General features: G+C 43.8%; 1 protein-coding gene across 2 annotated transcripts in view; it reads right to left on the bottom strand.

The window, feature by feature from the left end:
* Window positions 1-23,398, bottom strand: part of LOC115460522 (glycine N-acyltransferase-like protein 2) — a 53,861-nt gene that overhangs the window by 6,680 nt on the left and 23,783 nt on the right. For both annotated transcript variants that reach the window (XM_030190290.1, XM_030190291.1), the window contains 3 exons: window positions 17,177-17,284; window positions 16,301-16,427; window positions 100-283 (listed from right to left, as the gene is read on the bottom strand). In XM_030190290.1, the coding sequence (XP_030046150.1) occupies window positions 100-283; window positions 16,301-16,427; window positions 17,177-17,284 (419 nt within the window). The remainder of the gene's footprint in view (window positions 1-99; window positions 284-16,300; window positions 16,428-17,176; window positions 17,285-23,398) is intronic.

Genomic DNA, 23,398 nt, shown 5'->3' with positions numbered 1-23,398 from the left:
ACAGAACATCTATTTTTATTATAATACAGACATTCAGCAATAATGTTCTCTAGCATCTACCAAATGCAAAATAGCATTAGTAATGATGGAAGTACGCACGAGCATTGCAGAACATGGGGGATTTTTATTCCTTCCTTTGCCTCTGGAGCATTATGTTCTTTAGTCATATCCAATGGGTCTATGGTCTTTTCTTTGAGAAACAGAATATTCTTGGCTAAATCCATCTGGACCATCTTGCTTGCAGCGATGTCCTTCAGCACTCTGTCCATACTCGACTGGAATCCTGGCAAGACACAGCAAATTCTGAATTATAAACAACAGATAACCTTTCTTCACCGTACTTCATTGACTATTTATTTTTGTTACATTTGTACCCCGCACTTTCCCACTCATGGCAGGCTCAATGCGGCTTACATGGGGCAATGGAGGGTTGAGTGACTTGCCCAGAGTCACAAGGAGCTGCCTGTGCCTGAAGTGGGAATCGAACTCAGTTCCTCAGGACCAAAGTCCACCACCCTAACCACTAGGCCACTCCTCCAGAACTGCCAACATTTATTTTATTTATTCATTTAAAACTTTTACATCCAGTATTATCTACAATACTCCCCAGCAAAAAACAAAAAAACAAACCTTCGGAAACAAAATCCATTGTCAGGTAACCATAGAAAGGTGGTATATCAAATCCCAAATGCTAAGACCCCCATAGGTATAAGCTGAGCTTTTTAGCATTTAGCATACCCTAAACTTGAGTAAAAAGGCTCCTTAGTAACTGCATTGCTTTGTCTGTCCTACAATAGTTATTTCTGTGTACACTGCAGCAGGACAAAGCAACACATAGAGGAAGGGACTGTTTCAAAATACAAGAAGGTATTAACAATATCACATTTATTTCTTTACATACAGAGAGGGAAAAGGAAGTTAACCAGATAGATCAAAGTTTTCATAAATTGCCTATGGCTCATTGGCTAATAAGCTGCGGTAAAAAGTGGCCTTAGTGTGCCCTTATGCTAAATAGGATTGCATAAAAGTCCTATCTTTTTGCAGTTCACCATAACAGTGGCATTCCTAGGAGGGGCGGTGGGTGCGGTCCGCCCCGGGTGCCACACACACCTGTCCTCCGTTGTTCCATGCTTCTTCTCTGCCCCGGAACAGGTTACTTCCTGTTCCGGGGCAGAGAAGAAGCATGGAACAACGGAGGACAGGCGCGCGCGGCACCCCCCCAGCGGCGTGCACCCGGCGGGGGGGTTCCTTCGCGGGGGTGTCCTTTCGCCGGGGGGGTCCGCGCTGCACCCGGGGGCGGGGCGCATCGGCGATCCGCCCCGGTTGCCAGCCCCCCAGGAACGCCACTGCACCATAACCAGTTAAGAGCTGAATATCACACTTACCCAGCTATGTTTTTGGCAGCTCTGTCTACCTGTACATGGCCTGGCATTGAATTTCTGGGGATAATGCCAGTGTGCACAGACACAAAAGAGAGGGTAAAACAGCATACAAAATAATACAGAAACAAAAAAGCAACACTGACAGCATTGTCCTATGCTGATTACGCTCTCGGAGCAATTGAGACTCTATTCCATATCAAAGGTGCTACACTGTGACAGTACCACCTACAATTTTTTGATCGGGATTAGCTGACCCCTGAGGCAGGCGCCAGTGCGCCGAAACACGGCCCGTGTTGGGTCTATCCGTCAATTAATAAACAAGAGACTTTGATCATCTCAATCCTGAAGGCCCAGTGTTGCATTTTTGTTTCGATAATGCCAGTGTGGTCAGCAAAACATTGATTGCCACAAGCTGAATATTGGGCCCGAAGTTTTCAGAAAGCTTGAACTGGTAATAGGTCACCTAAAATCAGTTAAGGAAGTCCAGTTAGAGTTAAAAGGCGAATTGCTCACGTGGAGGGGCATAATTGAACGCGAACGCCCATCTCCATGGGCGTCTATCTCCGAGAACGGGTACGTGAAGGGGCGGGACAAACCGTATTTTCGAAAAAAATGGGTGTCCATCTTTTTTTCGATAATACGGTTTGTGCCAGCCAAATGCATCGGATTTCTGCGGATTTGAGCTGGGCGGTATCGTTTTTCAGAGATAATGGAAACCAAAGGCGTCCAGCTCAAAAACGAACAAATCCAAGGCATTGGGTCATGGGAGGGGCTAGGATTTGTAGTGCACTGGTCCCCTTCACATGCCAGGACACCAACCAGGCACCCTAGGGGGCACTTGTAACAATTTAAAAAAAGTTAACTACCTTTGAAGTCCATAGCTCCCTTCCCGTGGGTGCTGAGCCCCCCAAATCCCCCCCAAAACCCACTGCCCACAACTCTACACTATTACCATAGCACATATGGCTGAAGGGGGGCACCTAGATGTGGGTACAGTGGGTTTTGGGGGTGGTTTGGAGCGCTCCCATTTACCACCACAAGTGTGACAGGTGGGGGGGGGGGATGGGCATGGGTCCACCTGCCTGAAGTCCACTGCACCCACTAACAACTGCTCCAGGGACCTGTATACTGCTGTGATGGAGCTGGGTATGACATTTGAGACTGGCATACAGGCTGGAAAAAAAAAGTTTTTAAAGTTGGTTTTTTTTGGGTGGGAGGGGGTTAGTGACCACTGGGGGAGTCAGGGTGGTCATCCCCGATTCCCTCCGGTGGTCAACTGGTCATTTAGGGCACTTTTTTGGGACTTGTTCGTGAAAAAAAGGGTCCAAAAAAAGTGGCCTAAATTCGCGCTAAAAACGTCTTTCTTTTTTCGATTACCAGCCGAGGGCGCCCATCTCTCCTAGACCGATAAACACGCCCCAGTCCCGCCTTCACCACGCCTCCGACACGCCCCCGTCAACTTTGGCCGTTTCCGCGACAGATTGCAGTTGAAGACGCCCAAAATCGGCTTTCGATCATACCGATTTGGGCGCCCACGGGAGAAAGATGCCCATCTCCAGATTTGGGTCGAAATATGGGTGTCTTTCTCTTTTGAAAATAAGCTGGACAGTCATGCCCAGGGAGCTAGCAGAGCACCAAACACAGATGGCCTTTGTAAACTTGGAAGTGAGCTGTCTCTCTTTTTTTAAATTTTAAAATGTTACTGTATTATCATTGATACAGCTAACACCTTTAATCTCCATACAAGCACTCTTGTCACAGGCACAATAAGAACACACTAAGGAGGTCATTTTAGAAGTGAGTCGTGTTATAAACATAGATATGCAAGCCAAACCACCACAAGGGTGGAGGTACACAAATTCCTACGAAAAGTAGAATCTGAGGAAAGGGGGAGTAGGAGGAGTAGGCTCTTGAACAACACTAGTAGGCGACGTAGATTAGGAACAATCTCTTTATTTAAATATACACTCGACTCAACACAGCCGTGTTTCGGCACTACAGACGCCTTCTTCAGGAGTCTTGTGATATATAAATATACGAATATTAAGCTCAAAGAGAATGAAAGCAAGGCTTCTGCTACAATTGTAATCCACTGCCGATGCAGAAAAAAAGCTCAGCGTATTCAATTGCACTTCTGTGTTGTTCAAGAGCCTACTCCTCCTACTCCCCCTTTCCTCAGATAAACATGGATATTCCAGCACATTGACATCTAAACCCCCTAACTGTCTAAAGCACAATTTTAGAACAGGCCTCAGAAAACATGGATGCGGTGAAAATGTTGAAAATTGCCAGAGGCACATTGGGGGCATTTCGGGGACACGTCACAGGCGGTGCAACATTCCCAAGTGGTATCAGTCATTCTGGGTAGTACATCAACCTACAGGGAACTCAAGAAAATAATTGGGACTTATACCTGCTATAAAGGGCAAATACGTGCCATTGCAGCACATCTTTGTGACTGTGTTGGTGCTGAGTGGAGGAGAGCAATATGAGAGTCTGTTTGCTTGATCGTCTCGGTCCACCCAGGTCTGTCCCTTTTTGACCCTATTGGTTCCACCCATGCCACTAGCCCTCCAGGGCCCAGCTGGCACTCCTCTGCCCTACCTGTCTCTATGGGCCTCTCCTCTGCTACCTATTCCCATACACACCTGTGTGGCCCCTCCACATCCATCCCTGATCCTGTCCCAACCAAGTCTCTCTCTGTATCTGCCCAGCCACCTCTTCCCACCCTTTCCCCACTGTGCCCATGCTGATCCCAGAAATGGCAGAGGAACCAAGCACCTCCTTCCCAACCCTCCTTCACATATGCAGATACTGCCACCATCCCATATCAACCTCCCCTAATAGTCCATCTACACTTGCCATCCCTGGAGGAGAAGGACAATACCTAGGAATTAGTCCCTGATCTCAGATGAAGAGGACCAGGACATTCAGCAGGCAGTCAGTGCACCATTCCCAGCGGCACTTAACACCTGCATCCACGGATGCCAATGCAGGTGCCACAAGTGATGGTGCCCTAGCTGCTGAGGTGCTTGTGATTCATCATTGTGATCTATAAGTAGGTGGACTCCCTGGACCAGAAGGGCATTTATGAAAGGCCAGAGAGAATCAATATCATTCAAGGGTAAATGCTCATGCACTTGTGATGCTAACATTAGCCCTGAAAGAGTGGGATCCTTCAGACACCCTATGATACCATTAGCCTTCTACAAACTCTCTTCCTGTCCCTGGGGTAGCCTCCCTTGCCCCCTCAGTTTTTCATCCCCTCTCCAAAAAATACAAAGATACATTTTTCATTGGCAATAAAACATTATATTGTTTTGTATCTCAATTGTGTGAGTGGAGGAGTAGCCTAGTGGTTAGTGCAGTAGACTTTGATTCTGTGGAAGTGGGTTCAATTTCGACTCCGGCTCCTTGTGGCTCTGGGCAAGTCACTTAACCCTCCATTGCTCCAGGTACAAATAAGTACTGTATATACTATGTAAACTGCTTTTATGAGTTGCAAAAAAAATACAGAAAGGTGGTATATCAAGTCTCACCCCCTGTCCCATTTTTATTGCTGCTACATGTTTCCCCAGATCCTCAGCCAGGTCAGGGTACACTCATACTGGTATACTGACCCCCATGTCATTGCATAAATGATGGGGAAGGAGCCATGGAATATATGCTTCCCAGCACAAATCCACTATAGCCCAGACCTCTATGTGGTTCTACTGACCCAACAGCCCCATCCATCCTCATCTTTCTTGTATCAAAAATATGGCTAGGGAAGGTGAAAAAGAATATCTCTATGTTCCCTCTCTGGGGCAAGCAATGCACAGCAGACACTAATCCCCATAATGCACAGGCAGATGGATCACATGGTACCTATCCTCATAAGCAGAAAGAATGAAAGGTTACTCAAGGTGATTGGTGGAGCAGCAATTTAGAATGCTAGCTGTCACACAGTATGAACTTCATGAAGTTTGATAACATAACTGTACTATGTGCCAGCTTTACATAGCCCAAGTTAAACCGAACAGCAGACCCTTGTAATGCCACCACATAGGTTTCGTTACATAAAATGGGGAAGTGTGGTAAAACAGCATGAGTTAGAAGTAAAATAATACATCTTAACTGTAATACGTATTAATAACTACACCACTTAGTGTGAAGAAATTCAGTCTCTGGTAACCAGACTTGATATTGTGAAGTCATAATGCCTCATCCACTAATGCCTAAGAGCCAACCTCATCAGTGATGTCAAAATGGTTTGAATGTCTTATATCTGGCTCACTTTTACTATATATAGAATATATATATATGGGGGGGGGGGGGGGGGAGATGTTATTTATTTTATTATTTGGATTTGCTCACACCTTTTTCAGTAGTAGCTCAAGGTGAGTTACATTCAGGTACACTAGGTAGTTCCCTCCCTGTCCCAGGAGGGCTCACAATCTAAGCTTGTACCTGAGGCATTGGAAGGTTAAGTGACTTGCCCAAGATCACAAGAAGCAGCAGTGGGATTTAAACCGGCCACCTCTGGATGCCAAGACCACTGCTCTAACCACTAGGCCACTCCTCCACTGTTTTATGTTTAAAACGTCATATTATCAAGTGCTTATAACCCGCCAAATCTCCAACTAGTGATTTAAGGCAAGTTAACAAAACATAAGAAAACTGAAACATACAACAGGAATTAACAAAAAAGTTAGCAACATGGGATACCGTTAATACAGGTTATTTTACTGTTATTAGTAACTAGGTCTCATTGCATAAAATGGGACCTGTGGTAAAATAACCATAGCCCATGTTGATAATTTCACCCCTTAGTGGTAAAATAACACATCTTAACAGTAGCCCATGTTGATAATGTGTGGAAATGTCAATGTCTAGGGACAAAAGCAAACTTTTATACATATTTTTCTGCAGAAGAAGACACAAGATATGTGCAGAGACCTGCAGGGCTTATCTCTCTTTTTGATAACAGTGCTTATCAAACATATAAACGGCAAGTGACCGTACTCACTTGCAAATGTGCAGTACAAACTTCCCTCTCTGTCCCGCCCTCGCGTCAAGATGTCATGACGTCAGAGGGCGGAACAGAGAGGGAAACGGAGTCGAATTGTCGGACGCCGCCGCTGACGCCTGGAAAGGAACATCACGCAAAACAACTTCCACCCTCCCCCCCATCCCCGCCGCCGCTCCCGCCCCCCTCCGTATTGGGCCCCCTGCACTGACCTGACAGCGCCTCTCACCTCCGTGTGGAAGCGCTGCAGGCAGCAGCAGAGTGATCTGCTGCTGCCTGTAGCGCTTTCACTCGGAGGTGAGAGGCGCTGTCAGGTCAGTGCAGGGGGCCTGGCACGGAGGGGGGAGGGAGCGGCGGCGATGAGGGTAGCTGGATATGGGGGGAGGGGACATGGTTGCTGGACTTGGGGTGAGAGCAGGGCACAGAGGAGGGTAGCTGGACTTGGGGGGAGGCCAAGGAAAAGAGGAGGGTCGCTGGGGGGGGGAGGATCGGTGGACGGGGTGAGGCCAGGGGAGAGAGAAGGGCTGCAATACTTGCCCGTTTTTACGGGCTTAACGGCTAGTAAAACATATAATAAAAACAAGCATATAAAACAGGGAGAAGGAAATTATATTTACAGTACTATGTAAGCCACATTGAGCCTGCAAATAGGTCGGAAAATGTGGGATACAAATGTAACAAATAAATAAATAAATATTTCTAAGGGGAACAGATACGCTGTACTGGATACCCATTCTGACTGGAAGCACAACAGGAAGCAGGCGTGGGGGCTGCAGGAGAGCACAAATAAAGCTTTGCACAAATGTCACCTATACATAAGCTATAAAGAAGAGAACAATAGAGGACGGGGGAGGATCAGATGCAGTGGGCTGAGGAGTTGACTCATTTCGTCCCCTCTCTTTGCTAGCAAAGAGGGGCATTTTCGATATGACGTCTAAGTCCGACTTTGGACGTTTTGCAAAAAACGTCCAAAATCTGAACAGGAAAGAAGGCCATTTTTCTTTTGAACAAGGTTTTGTGATTTGGACGTCTTGTTTTTTGGTCCACTTTTGAAAAAAAAAAGGTGCAAAATGCACAAAATCAAGCCATTGGGATGTAGGAGGAGCCAGCATTTTTAGTACACTGGTCCCCTCACATCCCAGGAAAGCAATAGGGCACCCTAGGGGGCACTGCAGTGGACTTCATAAAATGCTCCCAGGTAAACATCTCACCATTGCTTCCTTACTTTTGTCTGCTGAGTCCCCCAAAACCCACTACCCCCAACTGTACACCACTACCATAGCCCTTACAGGTGAAGGAGGCACTTATATGTGGGTACAGTGGGTTTCTGGTGAGTTTTGGAGGGCTCTCAGTTTCCTCCACAAGTGTAACAGGTAGGGGGAGGTAGTAGCCTGAGTCCACCTGTCTCCAGTGCACTGCACCCACCACTAGACTACTCCAGGGACCTGCATGCTGTTCTAATGGACCCGAGTATAACATCTGAGGCTGGCATAGAGACTGGCAAGTAATGTTTTTCATCGCATTTTTCCAGGGTAGGAGGGGGTTAGTGACCACTGGGGGAATAAGGGGAGGTCATCCCTGATTCCCTCCAGTGGTCATCTGGGTATTTAGGGTACCTTTTCGTGTCTTATTCGTTACAAAAACAGGTCTAGCTCAAAACGTCTTAGTCCTGAACGAATTTGTTTTGTTCCATTGTGGCTAAAAAAACATCTGTCTTAGGAACACCCAAGTCCCGGCTTGAACACAGCCATGACATGTCCCCTTGAGATTTGGATGCACTTCTGACGGACTTCATAGAAAAACGTCTAAAAATAGGTTTCGAAAATACTAATTTGGACATTTTTGTGAGAAAAACATCCAAATGCAAATTCATGCCACTTTTTAGACATTTTTCTGTTTTGAAAATGAGTCCATTAGTATTCTTTGTTTTGCACAGGTGATTAGTTTGGCTTGTATATATTTTTCTGTGCCTGTTTTTCCTGAATAAACAAAAACAATTTCATGCAGAACTCTGGAGGTGTGAGTGTAAGGTGAGTGTGAGTGTAGGACTGAGGGAGTACTCACTGCAATAAATATGTCCCTAAGTGGGAAGAGTTTCAGTCTTTGGTAACCAGAGCTGATGTCATGATAATCCCTCATTCCACTAATGCCTAAAAGCAGGCTTGATTGTGCTATACCCGGCTTACTTTTATTACATATAGCAGTGATTTCAATTTCTAGAGACATTTCTTTTTTCTTTAATTAATGGGGGAGTTATCAATATGGCCTACCATTAAGATGTGTTATTTTACTGTTAATCCCAACTACTAGTAACTAGTAAAATGGGAACTGTGTTACAAAAGGATGAGTTTGGGATAGTAGATGCTAGTAACAGTGCCTCTTAAACAGAAATAGAAGCTGCTTAAGACCTTTTCTGAAAAATAATAGTGAGATGTCTCCTTTCAATGCTTCAGGAAACTTATTCCATCATTCAACTGTAATCTCTCTTCATCAAGTTTCTTTCTTTATTATGTTTTGGGTTTTTTTTGTTTTACTGGATACACTAACAAATAGTTTTGAGATGATTACTTGGAGTAATTTGTGCAGATGTTCACATAATTTAGGTGTCTGACCTTTTAAATTTTAAAACTCAACATCACAAGTTTAAAACCACATCATTCCCTTATAGGCAGCCAGTGTAATCATTTAGCTAAAGCAATGTACTATCTTATCTTCCATGATCGGTTAGGAACCTGACCAGTATATTCTGAGTAGCCTGAAATTTCCTGACTAATTTACAAGAAATACTAATGTAACAAGTGACTACATGCAGTCAGGTCATGTCCTACTTCTGTAACACGTCACAGTTATTGGGTGGAATTACCTCAGAAGTACCTTGCCATGTGCAGTCAGTGTTCAGTGTGTAAACACTTCACTGATGTTATTTGAGCAATTTGGAACATACAATCACTTTTATAGGAGAGCAGACCTTCTCACAGAAAACTATTTATTTATTAAGTAAAGATAGTACCAGTAAAATCAGATTCAAATGTTAACAACAATGCTGCAGCTTTTCTTGTACTTCATAAGCAATTTACACGTTATTTAAATTTTCCCAGTATTTTTAGGCAAAACTTCTAAAGCAATCAGCAAAAGACAACTTCCACATTCTGAAGGTTCAAACATGAAACATCAGATAAGTATTAAATCCTACTGACATGCATAAACCTTTATCTGTGTGGTTAGACTAACTCCCCTCTCTGAATGAGGGACAAGAATTATTCTGAAGAACTCCTTGATAGAATAAATCAGGTAAGTTTAAACTGTTGATTTAAGTCTCTTGTTTACCCGTGAATTTTTAGTGTACACACTTTCCAGCCAATATTCAGCACTATTTAAACAGCCAGGAATGGCTCCTGGCCAGTTAAATTGCATTTAGCTGGCTAACCAGTAATATTGAGCTGAGACAGCCAATTATCTTTGCTGAATACTCGTGAAGAGCGGCTAACTGGTTACTGCGAATATTCAAGCACTGGCCGGCTAAGTTTAGCGGCCAAATTGGACCGCCTAAATATCAGTCCTATACTTGGTCATTATAAACTTAACCGGCCAGCGGTGAATATTCACTTAGCTGGTTACGTTTGAGCCGGCCAAAAAAACCTCAGATATTCAATGTTGGTCACAGGAAATGGCTCGGCAATAAATATCCAGAGTAAGTGCCAACCGCGGTACATATGCTGGCTGCCTCCCGTGGTGTGAATATCAGGCCCTTTATTTCTACTTTGCTCTTTTCTTCCAGGTTTCTCTATCTTAAGTTAGTTAGCTGAACAATGAACCGTGAAGAGAGACTGAAAAACGCAGCTGCTCTTCACGCGGGAAAGCGGGTGGGAAGGCACTCGAGCATGTGCAGTGGAGTGTGGCTTGCGCTTCACAAAGCTCTGAATTTTTACTTTGGCATAAATGACGGACTGGGTGGTGGATCAGCATGTACCCACACGTGAAAATATGCAAGCCTGCTTCTCCTTGGAGAAATAAATGTATCAGTAATACATCAATAAAAACATCAATAAAAATATGCTCGTGAAATACGTGGGACATATAAATCTTAAGACAAAAAAGCTATACACACATGTAGGTTGTGTATAGGTTGTATAACCAATTGGAAAAACAATACATAGAAATGTACTGACCTTATGAATAAATAGATCTGCTTATAAAATATGCAGGACATAAACAATTCTTAAAATATAAAAAGTTGATTACACATATAGGTTGTATAATCAATTGGAAAACAGAAGCCAGAGCAGACAATCTTGTTTTGCTGGCATCCAAGGTTCGTGCCTCTTGACAGGTCACAGCTCAGCAGATGTTGACATTGTCGGGCCACATGGCTTCCATAGTGGACGTTACACTTATGACACGTCTTCACATGACATCAGCTCAATGGATCCTGGCTTCTCAGTGGTTTCAAGCAACGGGGAGTCTGGAGGATGTCATCTAAGTGTCCCCGGAGCTTTTTCATTCTCTTCAGTGGTGGACAATTCGATCCAATTTGACTCTGGGACTTCCATTCCAAATTCTTCAGCCTCAAAAGGTGCTGACGATGAATGCTTCTCTCCTGGGATTGGGAACTCATGTAGATGGGTCATTAGTCCAAGTCTTATTTCAGATGTGACCTAAGTCACTGAAGTCCTTTTTCCTCCTTTTACTTTTATTCTTAGCAAATTGGATGTTACTTGCTAGTACTTTATAGTGATACACTTTACAAGCAGAATTTTCCCAGAAATCAAATTTTCATTTAATGTAATATTTCTTCTTCTCAATCACTTGAGAGTCCACTAGTTTCCCATGGGGCTCTCCTCATTTATCCGCAGCTCTAGCTGCCCTTTACCATACTATAACCTAAATTATCTCCTGCTACACATACCAATGTCAGATTTTGATAATTTTAAGGTATTTCAGGGATCAGTAGGACACACACATCCACTCTCATCAAAGTCTACCTCCCAACTGCCAACTTCTTCAATGGCAGTTTAGAATACTGACCCAGGGAGTCTGCTTATATGAGGCAGCTCATGACAAGCTGACATTCCATTGTGTAACAGCTTGCCTCTCAAACTTTCTTTTACTTCTGCATCACAACTGCTCAAGACAAACACCTTTAAATAAATAAAATAAAACTTCCCTTTCTCAACCTGCCACATACCTTGCTAGGGTCTTACATCAGTTCCCGAGCTGCCAACTTGCTACTGTTTGTGCTGGCAGTGAGCCAGCATACCTTCCTGAACAGCTCTGCTCTTGCTCGCTCCCAAATGGCCCTAGGCTCGTGCACTCTCCTCCTTGCACAGCCACATTTCCCCGAACCTCAGGGCTAACATTCAACTGCTTCTTCTGGGGAGCCTTCTGGGTTTTTCCCTAACCTGGCTGCCATGTCCACCATTAGAATAGGGCTGTTCCATGGTCCAAAATCACCCCCCAAAGCTCCCAGCATGAACTGGCCCTTCCACTGTGCAAGCACCAGCTCCACGTGCGCAAGCCCATGTGTTGACATCATGGCGCACATGCATCACATTCACCCATGCTGAAAGCCATGAGGGAAACCTGGCCACAGAGCCCTGCACACACCACTGACTTCAAGCTCCACTTGCCTGCTCTTCTCCCCACAGCCCAGACATATACCGCGCACCAGTATGATCAACTTTCAGGCTGGCGGGAAGAATACAACAGTGTCTGCTTTGGCCTTCTGCAGCTCAGATCTGCCCTAGGAGGCCCACCTGGCAACAGCTGTTTTTTTTTTTAGGATCCTTTGAGTCCATGGCCACTTGGAAGTAACCTGCTGTGAAGAAAAATACCTTGCTCTCTCTATGGCGTTTAAGGATTCTTCGAGTCATGGCAGGGGATATGCATCTTTAATGGTTATGAATTAAGCTTATGATAATCACAACAACACCTCATGCTTCTGTCCTTTTTCTTAATAATCATAGAAGGGGAAGACCAAGGATTACTACTATTTTTCAGGATCCATCGCTGAACTAAATCAGAGATGTGTTTCTTGAACTTAACGAAAATAGTGGGTGAAACTTGGTGATGACGCTGTTTAATAGGCTCATGGACTCCGGTAAAAATGCTGTGAGTTACCGCATTTGTATATGCAGGGCTTTTTTTGTGCCGGTATGCACCGGTACAGCGTACCGGCACCTTTTTTCCCCCGGCGAGTCCTACACCAGATCACTCCCCTACTTACTGTTTTTTTCTAGGACTCGGCAGCGCGAACGGTGAAGAAGCGATTGAGAGGCTGGCAGCATCGGAGCTTCCCTCTGCGAGTCCCGCCTACTTTGTTTCAATTTCCTGTTTCCGCATAGGTGGGACTCGCAGAGGGAAGCTCCGACGCTGCCAGCCTCTCTCAATCGCTGCCTGCACCGTTCGCGCTGCCGTGTCCGACGTTGGCAGCCTTTCTTTATTCCTTCGTAGCAGGCAGGCAGTGGAGAAGGAGAATGGGCTGGAGAAAGAAGAATTGATAGAAGGGGAGGGCAGGGGAGAGAGGAGAATCGCTGGACATGGATGGGAGGGCAGGGAAGAGAGAATCACTGGACATGGATGAGAGGGGAGGACAGGGGAGAGAGGAGACATGCTGAACATGGTTGGGAGGGGAGGGCAGGGAAGAGAGAATCGTTGGACATGGATGGGAGGGGAGGGCAGGGGAGAGAGGAGAATCGCTGGACATGGAGGGGAGGGAAGGGCAGGTTAGGGGAGAGAGGAGAATCGCTGGACATAGATGGCAGGGGAGGACAGGGGACAGGAGAATCACAGGAAACGGGAGGGGAGGGCAGGGAAGAGAGGAGATATGCTGGACATGGATGGAGGGGAGGGAAGACAGGAAGGAGATGCACATGGATGGGAGGGGAGGGCAGGAAAGAGAGGAGAAATGCTGGAAATGGATGGAGAGGAGAGCAGGAGACATGGATGGATAGAGGGGTTTGGGGGGGAGAGAGGAGAAATGCTGGACTTGGATGGAGGAGAGGGGAGAGAGAATTATTGCTTTATATGAATACAGGGGAGGGAAGAGAGGAGAAATGCTGGACATGGATGGAGGGGAGGAAAGAAAAAAGAAGATGAACATGGATGGAGATGAAGGAAAGGGAAGAGAGGAGAAAAACTGCACATGGATGGATATGAGGGAAAGGGAAGAGAGGAGAAAAACTGCACATGGATGGAGAAAATAGGCAAAAGCTGGATCCACGTTATACCTCCTCCAGTCAATTCCACGGAGGAGGACACAGCTTTTACTTATGGATGTAGGGCAAGAAATGAAGAAGAAAGGAGGAAAGTAAAGAAATAAATGGAAAGGAAGTCCTGGAAATGGAGTTAAGAGAACAGATAGAGAGCAGCAGAATCAGCGACTGGGACCAATATGGATAGAAAAATAAAGTCACCAGACAACAAAGGTAGAAAAAATCATTTTATTTTCATTTTAGTGTTTGGAATATGTCCAATTTGAGAATTTACATCTGCTGTCTTATTTTGCACTGGGTATACTAGAGCTGTAACAGCTTATAGAAATGATTTATAATGAAAAAAAATCACGTTATATTTTTCTCCTATACTAGTATAATATTTTCAATGATGTCTGTTTATATGTGCCATGGCTGGTATAAAGGGTGTGGCTAATGCAGGTGTGGCTATCATAGGGGTGGAGCCATATGTGGTGACCCTGCCCATAATGAGTACCAGCACCTTTTTTTCTACAAAAAAAGCACTGTGTACATGTAATATTTGTGTCAGACTGAGAACACCTGTTTTTGCTTTTGTAACAAGGCTCTTAATTGTCCTGCTTGAACGTCAGGATTATAATATACAGGCAAATAGTTAAGAGTATTCATCAAACACGTCAGTTGTTTTTGTACTTTTATGACATCAAAAATGATATTACTATGTGAATTAGAAATTGGACCTGATATACCAAAGCTTTTTATGTTTATAGTTTACAACTTATAAATGGCTGTTATATGTAGGCAATATGCTGAAATTTTCTGCCCAGTGGTATGTGGCGGCCAAAAAAGCAAATAGGATGTTAAGAATTATTAGGAAAGGATGGTAAATAAGACCAAGAATACTATAACTCCTCTTTGTCGTTCCATGGTGCAACCTTACCTTGAGTATTGCACCTAGTTCTGGTTGTCATATCTCAAAAAAGATATAGCGGAATTATAAAAGGTTCAAAGAAGAGTGACCAAAATGATAAATGGGATGGAACTTCTCTCATATGAGGAAAGACTAAAGAGGTTAGAGCTCTTCAGCTTGGAAAAGAGACAGCCGAGGGGAGATATGATCAAGGTCTACAAAATCCTGAGTGGTGTTGAATGAGTACAAGTGAATCAATTGATTACTCTTTTAAAAAGTACAAAGACAAGAGGACACTCAATTCAGTTACATGGAAATACTTTTAAAACAAATAGGAGTAAATATTTTTTTCACTCAATGAATAGTTAAGCTCTGGAACTCTTTGCCAGAGCATATGGTAACAGTAGTTAGCTTATCTGGGTTTTAAAAACAAGGTCTGGACAAGTTCCTGGAGAAAAAGTCCATAGTCTGTTATCGAGTTGAACATGGGGGAAGCCACTGCGTGCCCCAGGATTGGTAGCATAGAATCTTGCTACTATTTGGGTTTCTGCCGGGTACTTGAGACCTGGATTGGCCACTGTTGGAAACAGGATACTGGGCTAGATGGATCATTGGTCTGACCCAGTGTGGCTATTCTTATGTTCTTGTATATGACTTTTACCTAATAACCTACTGCTGTGTGTTATATGCATAAAATCTATAGGCTTGATATTCAGACAATGGCAGAATTTTTTAAAAGGCTGACCAGTGATGCCAAAATTAGACCCAGATATTTAATGCTGGGCCATGTCCAAGCACCAACTCTGACTATCCAGGTCTTTGTGGACTACCAAACGTTATCCCAGTATGGATGATAATGAGTTCCATAGCCATATAACTTAACCAGGCAAAGAAAGGACTGCTTTTTATATGGTCCTATCTGCCTAGTTAAGCTACCTAACTACAGCACTGAATATTGGCTGTACCTGGTCTGGCTCTGCCCCCGGACTGCCCCAGCAGTATCTGGATAGCGCCGCAGTGGTCAGAGGGGATATTCAGCGGTACTATATGGATAAATGCCACTCTGTATCCCCTTGCAGCCTGCTGACTGCCATTTAACTGGGTAGAAGTCTTTCCTACCCGGATAAATGGCTTTAAATATTAACCCCTATGTGTACATGTGGAAAAGAGTCTGGTGAAAGAAAGAAAGAAAAGAAAGAAAGAAAGAAAGAAAGAAAGAAAGAAAGAAAGAAAGAAAGAAAGAAAGAAAGAAAGAAAGTTATGCATTGTGTCCCCTCTCCTTTCCCATATAGAAGATATGCAGGGGAGGGGGACATTACATTATATTAATTTATAATGGATTGTCTTTAGAGAAATCAAGAATTCTTCCTTATTCCTCTCCAGTAGTTCATGTGACCCTTAAGGTTACCTCCCCATTCTGTCTATGTTTTGATGAACTGTCTCTTCTTTTCTCTGGTCCCCCTTACCTCCCTGTCCCTTTCTCACTCACTTATCTTCCCTTGATATGTTTCCTCAGTCACCTTTATACCTGGGCTCACTCCCTCCCCTCCTAGTACCTCTTCATCACTAACATCTTCTCCCCAGTACCATATATTTATTAAAGGGCTTAATATACTGCCAATGAACCATCTCGTGCCGTTTTTAAATAAAATTTCAGATGCCTAAAACTGTTGCTGATGTCCTGGATCACACAGAAAACTAGTAAGAACAGTTGTTACTTCCCTCCCTTGTCTCATACCCAGGGCATGATGCCTTCCCACCTCACCTTATGTCTCTATAGAGACAGTGGTTACAGATGTTGCTTCCTTACCTTGTATCTGCAGGGCTTGCTTCCAGTTAATGACATCTGTTTTTGTCAGCATTTCTCGCAGATTTTCTGGGTCTTTGGTGAACATGAAGTAACTATTTGTGTAACTATCAAGGTCATCTTTCATTTCCTGAGAGAAAGGTCATAATAGAAGCAACAGAGAAAGAAGATCCAATTGCATTAACTGGGACCTGAATAACGTACATCAACGGTGTTAGTGCGCAGAAAAGCAGTGACACACAGTTCGCCTAGCTATATGTACCATCATCACAGAAGACATGACAGGCAAGCTCTCTGATGCCAGAAAGAAGAGCAATAGGGGAGAGAAAGAAAGAAAAACCTTATCCCCCGAATTAAGTACAGTGGCCCACATTTGGGCATAGATCTCAGATTCACATGTAAACTAATTAATCAATTTAAGTGCCAACAATCAACTGTTGGCATTAACAAGCACTTAACTGACAGTAATTAGGAGTTACACGTGGATCTGCCCTACACCCTATTCTATGGCATGCACACCTAAATTTCATAGTGTGCAACTGAAAAGGGGATGTGGCCATGGGAGGATCATGCACAGGTCATGCACATTCCTAGAAATTAGGCACAATGTTATAGGCATGCAAATGCCGCAGTAAAGGGAAGAGGCGGGTGCCAGCGGCAGCAGGACAGCATGTGGAAATCGCTGCTGCCGGGTTTGGAACATCACCATGAGGTAAAATGCCGCGAAGGGGGAGATGCCACCCCTCCGTGGTGCCGCTCCTAATGACTGCCGTCTGAGGCCCTCACCTTAGGTGACCTAATGGTCAGGCCGCCCCCTGGCAGGAGAAGCCAGAGAAAGAAAGTGAAAGTAATAGATAAACAGAACACAAAGGTGATTACACTTTCATGAGGCCTAGTGATCACAGTGTTGAACTGAGGCCAAGAATCCACCACCACTTCCAGGTTGAAGGCATTTCCACGATTAATATAATAAACAGTGCCATAAACCTGCAGGAAAAAACACAAACAAACATCAATCTCAATGTCTGTGTGCCCTGTAGTATGTGTCTATCGTATGTCTAGGTTTGCAGTAAAATTTGAAACAATGTGTGTCCTGTTGTTGACTCGTTTTGCTTTTGCGTATGAGATGACAATCGCTGTTCCTTTGCTACTCTCAGTTCTGTTGCTATATATGCATGTTTGCTGAGCTGTTAGCTACTGATGCACATAAAACGTTGCTGATATACTTGCCTAGTTTAGTTCTTGTGCAAGCTGAAGCTCCCTACAGCAATGTAGTAGAAAGATGCGTCAGAAGGGGATGGGACACAGCAGAGAGCAGGCCCCAGTGGATCGCTGCCACTGCCAGTGACTTCTGCACAGATATGCAGGTTTTAAGTTAGGGGGGGGGGAGTCAAAGACAGAGGAAAATGCCAGCCCATGGGTGGGGGGAGAGGAGTTGAGAAAAGCAATGCCGGATTCAGGGGTGGAGGTGAGGAATAGAGAAAATGTTGGAAACATGAGGTGGAGTAAGGGAAGGAAGAGAGATGTTAGACTTCGGAGTGGAGGGGAAGGAGAAAGAGAGATTGGATGTGCAGGGTGGAGTGGAAGGGGAGGTAGAGAGAGATGAAGAGAACTTGGGGGCAGTGGGAAGGGAGAGAACAGAGAGATAGAGATATTGGACCATGGGGAGGGAGGGAGAGAGAGAGAGAGAGAGAGAGGTTGGATTTGGGGGGGGGGGAGAAAAGAAAGAAATACTGGACTTGGGGGTGGAAGAGAGAGGGATGTTGGACCCCATGGGGTGGAGGGGATAGAGCGATACTGAACCTTGAGGGAGAAGAGAGAGAGAGAAAGAGAGATGTTGGACTCTGAGAGAGGGAGGGAAGGAGGGAGGAAGGGAAGGAGGGAAAGACAGAGACAGAGAGAGAGATATGTTGGACCATGGGGCAGAGGGGAGGAAGGGAGGGAGGAAGGGAAGGAGGGAGAGACAGAGATAGACAGAGAGATATGTTGGACCCTGGGGCAGAGGGGACGGAGGGAGATGTTGGACCTAGGGAAGGGAGGTAGGGGAAGACAGAGATATTGGACGTGGGGGCAGAAGGAAATGAAGAGATATTAGACAGGGACAGAGGGAGAGATGCTGCAGAATGGGAGAGAGGATGGGAGAGATGTTGGACCTGGGAGCGGAAGGAAAGGAGGGAGGGCTACTGGACAATGGGAAGGCGAGAAGAGAGAGATGTAGGACAATGGGTGGGGACAGGAGAGGAGGAGAAGGGACAGAGATGCTATAATATACATTTGGGGGGGGGGGGTTAGGGAGAGAAAAGAATGGAGAGAGGGAGAGGAGATAGAAATATTGGAACCAAATGGAAGAGGCCATGAGATTGTCAAGGTGATGACTGAGAGGAGGATAGTGAGTACAGAGGGTAGCTATGTGGTTTTGGGGAACAGATAAAGATAGAATGGAGTAGGACACTGGGGAAGGGGTGAGCCTGAAAATGGGAGAGCTATGGGGTGAGAGATGGAGATGGAAAGTTGATAGGTAAGTTAAGAACATAAGAGTAGCCATACTGGGTCAGACCAATGGTCCATCTAGCCCAGTATCCTGTCTCCAACAGTGGCCAATCCAGGTCACAGGTACTGGCAGAAACCCAAATTGTGGCAATATTCCATGCTACCAATCCCAGAGCAAGCAGTTGCTTCCCCATGTCTGTCTCAATAGCAGACTATGGACTTTTCCTCCCTGAACTTGTCCAAACCTTTTTTAAACCCAGATACACTAACTGCTGTTACCATATCCTCTGGCAAAGAGTTCCAGAGCTTAACTATTCGTTGACTGAAAAGTATTTCCTCCTATTTGTTTTAAAATTACTTCCATGTAACTTCCTTGAGTGTCCACTCATCTTTGTATTTTTGGAACAAATACTACTACTACTACTATTTAGCATTTCTATAGCGCTACAAGGCATACGCAGCGCTGCACAAACATAGAAAAGTTAAAGTAAAAAGGAGATGGAGAACTGGAAGATGTGAAAGAGAGTGAAGTTTGAGTGGACAGAGACGTAGAAAAGAAAAAAAAGGAAGAAAAGAGCTAAAAGAGAAAGGTCAATGTGTCAAAGGCAGGTGTAGTGACGGAATGAACAAGGCAGGAGACAGGAGGCGGCAGAACCCTGGAACCAGCATGATAGGAAAATAAAATGTCCAGACAACAAAGGCAGAAAATAAGTGGTTTGTTTTGAACTTGATAAATGGAATATGTTAGCTTTGGGAAATGTGCATTTCAAATAGCTTTGTATTAACAGCTACTACAGAAAAGGTATGAGCAAAATCCAAACAAATAAATATTAGACCAAGTTTGACTTCTTGTGGCTCCCAGTTCAATTTTTGATCCCTTGCTCTGTATTTGATGAGGGTTTGTTTGTGATTTGGATATGACTGAAGTGTGGTATTCTGTCTGCATGTAGTTGCTGTGTAGAGATCTGTAACATTGCTATTTGTTCTGTTTACCTGTAATAAGTGTATTGTTGTTTTAGGGCACAGTGTAATAGTTGTAGTGCTGCCTATTTATAGGTAGGGTTCTTGTTGTTTGAATCATAGGATTAGTGCTACTGTCATATGCATGTTTGCTACAAGTATGTTGAGCTAGGATTTTTTCAGGTTTTTGTATTATTTCATAACGTGTCCGGTGTTGGAGACATTTATGTTGGTATTGCTCAGATGACAAGAGATTCAGATTTTTTTTTTATGGTGACTTCCACAGATAAATTTCCTAGTCCTGGTATGCATCTGTTCTTGGGGGGAGGTTGGATTTTTGTGAATGCAGAGCATGGTTTATATTTAACTCATAAGAACTGCTATACTGTGTCAGACCAAAGGTCCATGAGGGTCATGTATGCAGTGTGTCACTTAATAGGACTTTTACAATACCTCTTACATTACAGGCACTAAGTTGCCAAGTCCAGATGTACATCTTAGGTGGTGAACCAGATTAAACAAAACAGTAGTTTTCCTGGAACTATGTTATTTCTATCTTACAGTTATACTATTTATCATCTCTTTATCCCTAATAGCTATCTCCATTATCTAGATCAAATAGTTTGACTCCCATTCACAATTTACAGTTTATTAGATGTGTTATATTGCTTTATATAATACAACTGTCAAAGCAGCTTACAATACTCTTTCATACCACACCATTACCAAAAGACACCAAAAAGAAAACTAACGATATCACCAACTACCGACCTGTGGGATCCATCCCACTTACAAGCAAACTGATGGAAAGCATTGTAGGTAAACATCTTACTGAATACATTGACAATTTCTCAATCCTTCATGAATCACAGTCGGGCTTCAGATCTCTCCACAGTACGGAAACCGTCCTGGTAACTCTCCTAGCCAAGTTCAAAAAGGAAATCACATTAGGTAAAACTCCTCTTGCAATTCGACTTGTCAAGAGCATTCGATATGGTTGACCACTATATACTATTAAGAATACTTGACAAGATAGGCATAGGAAGGAATATACTCAAATGGATCAAGGGTTTCCTAACCACGAGATCTTATCAAGTAAAAGCAAACTCAAACATATCATCATCATGGAGTGCTGACTGCGGAGTACCCCAGGGTTCACCTCTCTCACCCATATTATTTAATCTGATGATGATTCCCCTTGCTCATGCCCTATACAAGCAAAATCTTAATCCTTTTCTGTATGTGGATGATGTCACCATTTACATACCATTCAACTCTAATCCAACAGAAATCACTGTTGCAATAAAGACTAGTTGGATGCCTGGGCATCGCCATTCAAACTCAACAAGGAAAAAACACTGCCTCACCACAAAAGAAACCTCCATTCATCCATAAAAACCCAGAACATACTCTCTCAATATTGGACAAACTGAAGATCCTTGGAATTACTATTGACACCAACCTAACCCTGGAGAGCCAAGCCTCTGCCATCACAAAGAAAATGTTCCATGCAATGTGGAAACTCAAACGGATCAAACAATTCTTCCCAAGGGAAACTCTCCGTAACATAATTCAAACAATGGTACTATCACATGTTGACTATTGTAATGCCGTATATGCGGGATGCAAAGAACAGATCTTAAGGAAACTCCAGACCGCGCAGAAGACGGCAGCTAGACTCACTTTCGGAAAGACAAGAGTTGAAAGTGCTAAACCCCTACGCGAAATACTGCACTGGCTACCAATCAAGGAATGAATAGCCTTCAAAATTTGCACTCTGGTCCATAAAATAATCCGTGGTCTGGCCCCAACCTACATGACCGAACTTATCAACTTACCAACTAGAAACATCATCGAATCATCAAGAACGTTTCTAAACCTGCATTACCAAAACTGTAAAGGACTAAAATACAAATCAACATATGCATCCAGCTTTTCCTACATTTGCACCCAGCTCTGGAACGCATTACCTAGAAATATTAGAACTGTGAGCACCCATCTAAAATTCCGAAAAGACCTCAAGAACTCACCCTCTTCCGGAAAGCCTACCCAGCAGACCCGAACTAATTCATGAACAATGCATCACATCTATCGAACTAAGAAATGAACAATACCCCTTCCACATAATCCTATTACTTCAAACTGTACAAATTTTACCACTCTAGTTATAATTAAGTGTACTTCTACCCTTATCCTATTCTGTATTGCTCACTAGCCTCATTGGGATTACTTCTCTCTAAATGCTACTATATATTCGTCCCAGAGTTGTATTCTCTTTTCCGGAACCTTATCAGCTTCCTTGCACCTACTGTTACTCTACTTTCCACTCTGTATATATTCCCAGAGTTGGTACTCTCCTCTCCAGAACCTGTAAGCCACATTGAGCCTACTGCTATGCGGGAAAATGTGGGATACAAATGTAATAAATAAAATAAAACTTAAACATGGCCACCAGCTGTAGAGCTTAACACAGTAACATAGTAAATGATGGCAGATAAGACCTGTATGGTCCATCCAGTCTGCCCAACAAGATAAACTCATCATACATGGTATGCGATACTTTTTATGAATACCCGAGTTTGATTTGTTCTTGTCATTTTCAGGGCACAGACCGTAGAAGTCTGCCCAGCACTATTCTTGTACTAAAATTTCTGAAGCTAACCTCGAAACCCCTTAAAATTTACACTCCAGTCCATCCATATCTATTCAGTCAAAATCAGGGCACAGACCATAGAAGTCAGCCTAGCAATGGTTTTGCTTCCCAGTTACCAGTGTTGCCACCCAATCTCTGCTAAGATTCTGTGGATCCATTCCTTCTAAACAGGGTTCCTTTGTGTTTATCCCATGAATTTTTTAATTCCGTTACCATTTTCATTTCCACCACCTCCTCTATGTATCCACCACCTTGTCCGAGAAAAAATACTTCCTGACATTACTCCTGAGTCTGTCCCCCTCTAGAGAAGATGAGGCACTTTCTGTAGGGTCACCCAACCCCCATGTTCAAGTTCAGGTCTGTGGGCTCATAATCACATTCAATGTAATTCACTCATAAGTAAGACTACTGCTGAACAAAGAAGCTTTCATTTACAATTGCAAATTAAAAAAACGTTTGCTAAGAAAGAGCAGAAGCAGTTACTGTCTTCACGAACTTGTACCGGTACAGAATTTTCAAATAACCATTTCAGTTAAGGATTCATGCTCCTCAATATATTTTTCCAGTGCAAATGGATCTGTATATGTTCTAGTGTGATTCTGATGGGCAATTTTCTTGCAGGTGTCCAATGTTTTAAGACAGGTTCCAGGAACCTGTACTGGGATCTGGAAATTGGAACAAGTGAGGTGATTAAATTTGCAGGTGACACAAAACTATTCAAAGTTGTTAAAACACATGTGGACTGTGAAATATTGCAGGAAGACCTTGGGAAACTGAAAGGCTGGGTATCCAAATAACAGATGAAATTTAACATGGACAAATGCAAAGTGATGTACATTGGGAAGAATAATCCGAATCATCGTTACCTGATGCTGGCCCACATTGGGAGTCAGTGCCCAAGAAAAATATCTAGGTGTCATTGTAGACAATACGCTGAAATCTTCTGCCTAGTATGCGTGGGCGGCGGCCAAAAAAGCAAACAGGATGCTAGGAATTAT

Source organism: Microcaecilia unicolor, chromosome 1, assembly GCF_901765095.1.
Source record: "Microcaecilia unicolor chromosome 1, aMicUni1.1, whole genome shotgun sequence".
Taxonomy (NCBI): Eukaryota; Metazoa; Chordata; class Amphibia; order Gymnophiona; family Siphonopidae; genus Microcaecilia; species Microcaecilia unicolor.
The sequence above is the reverse complement of the archived record's forward strand: the minus strand, read 5'-3'. Positions and strand labels throughout refer to the sequence as shown.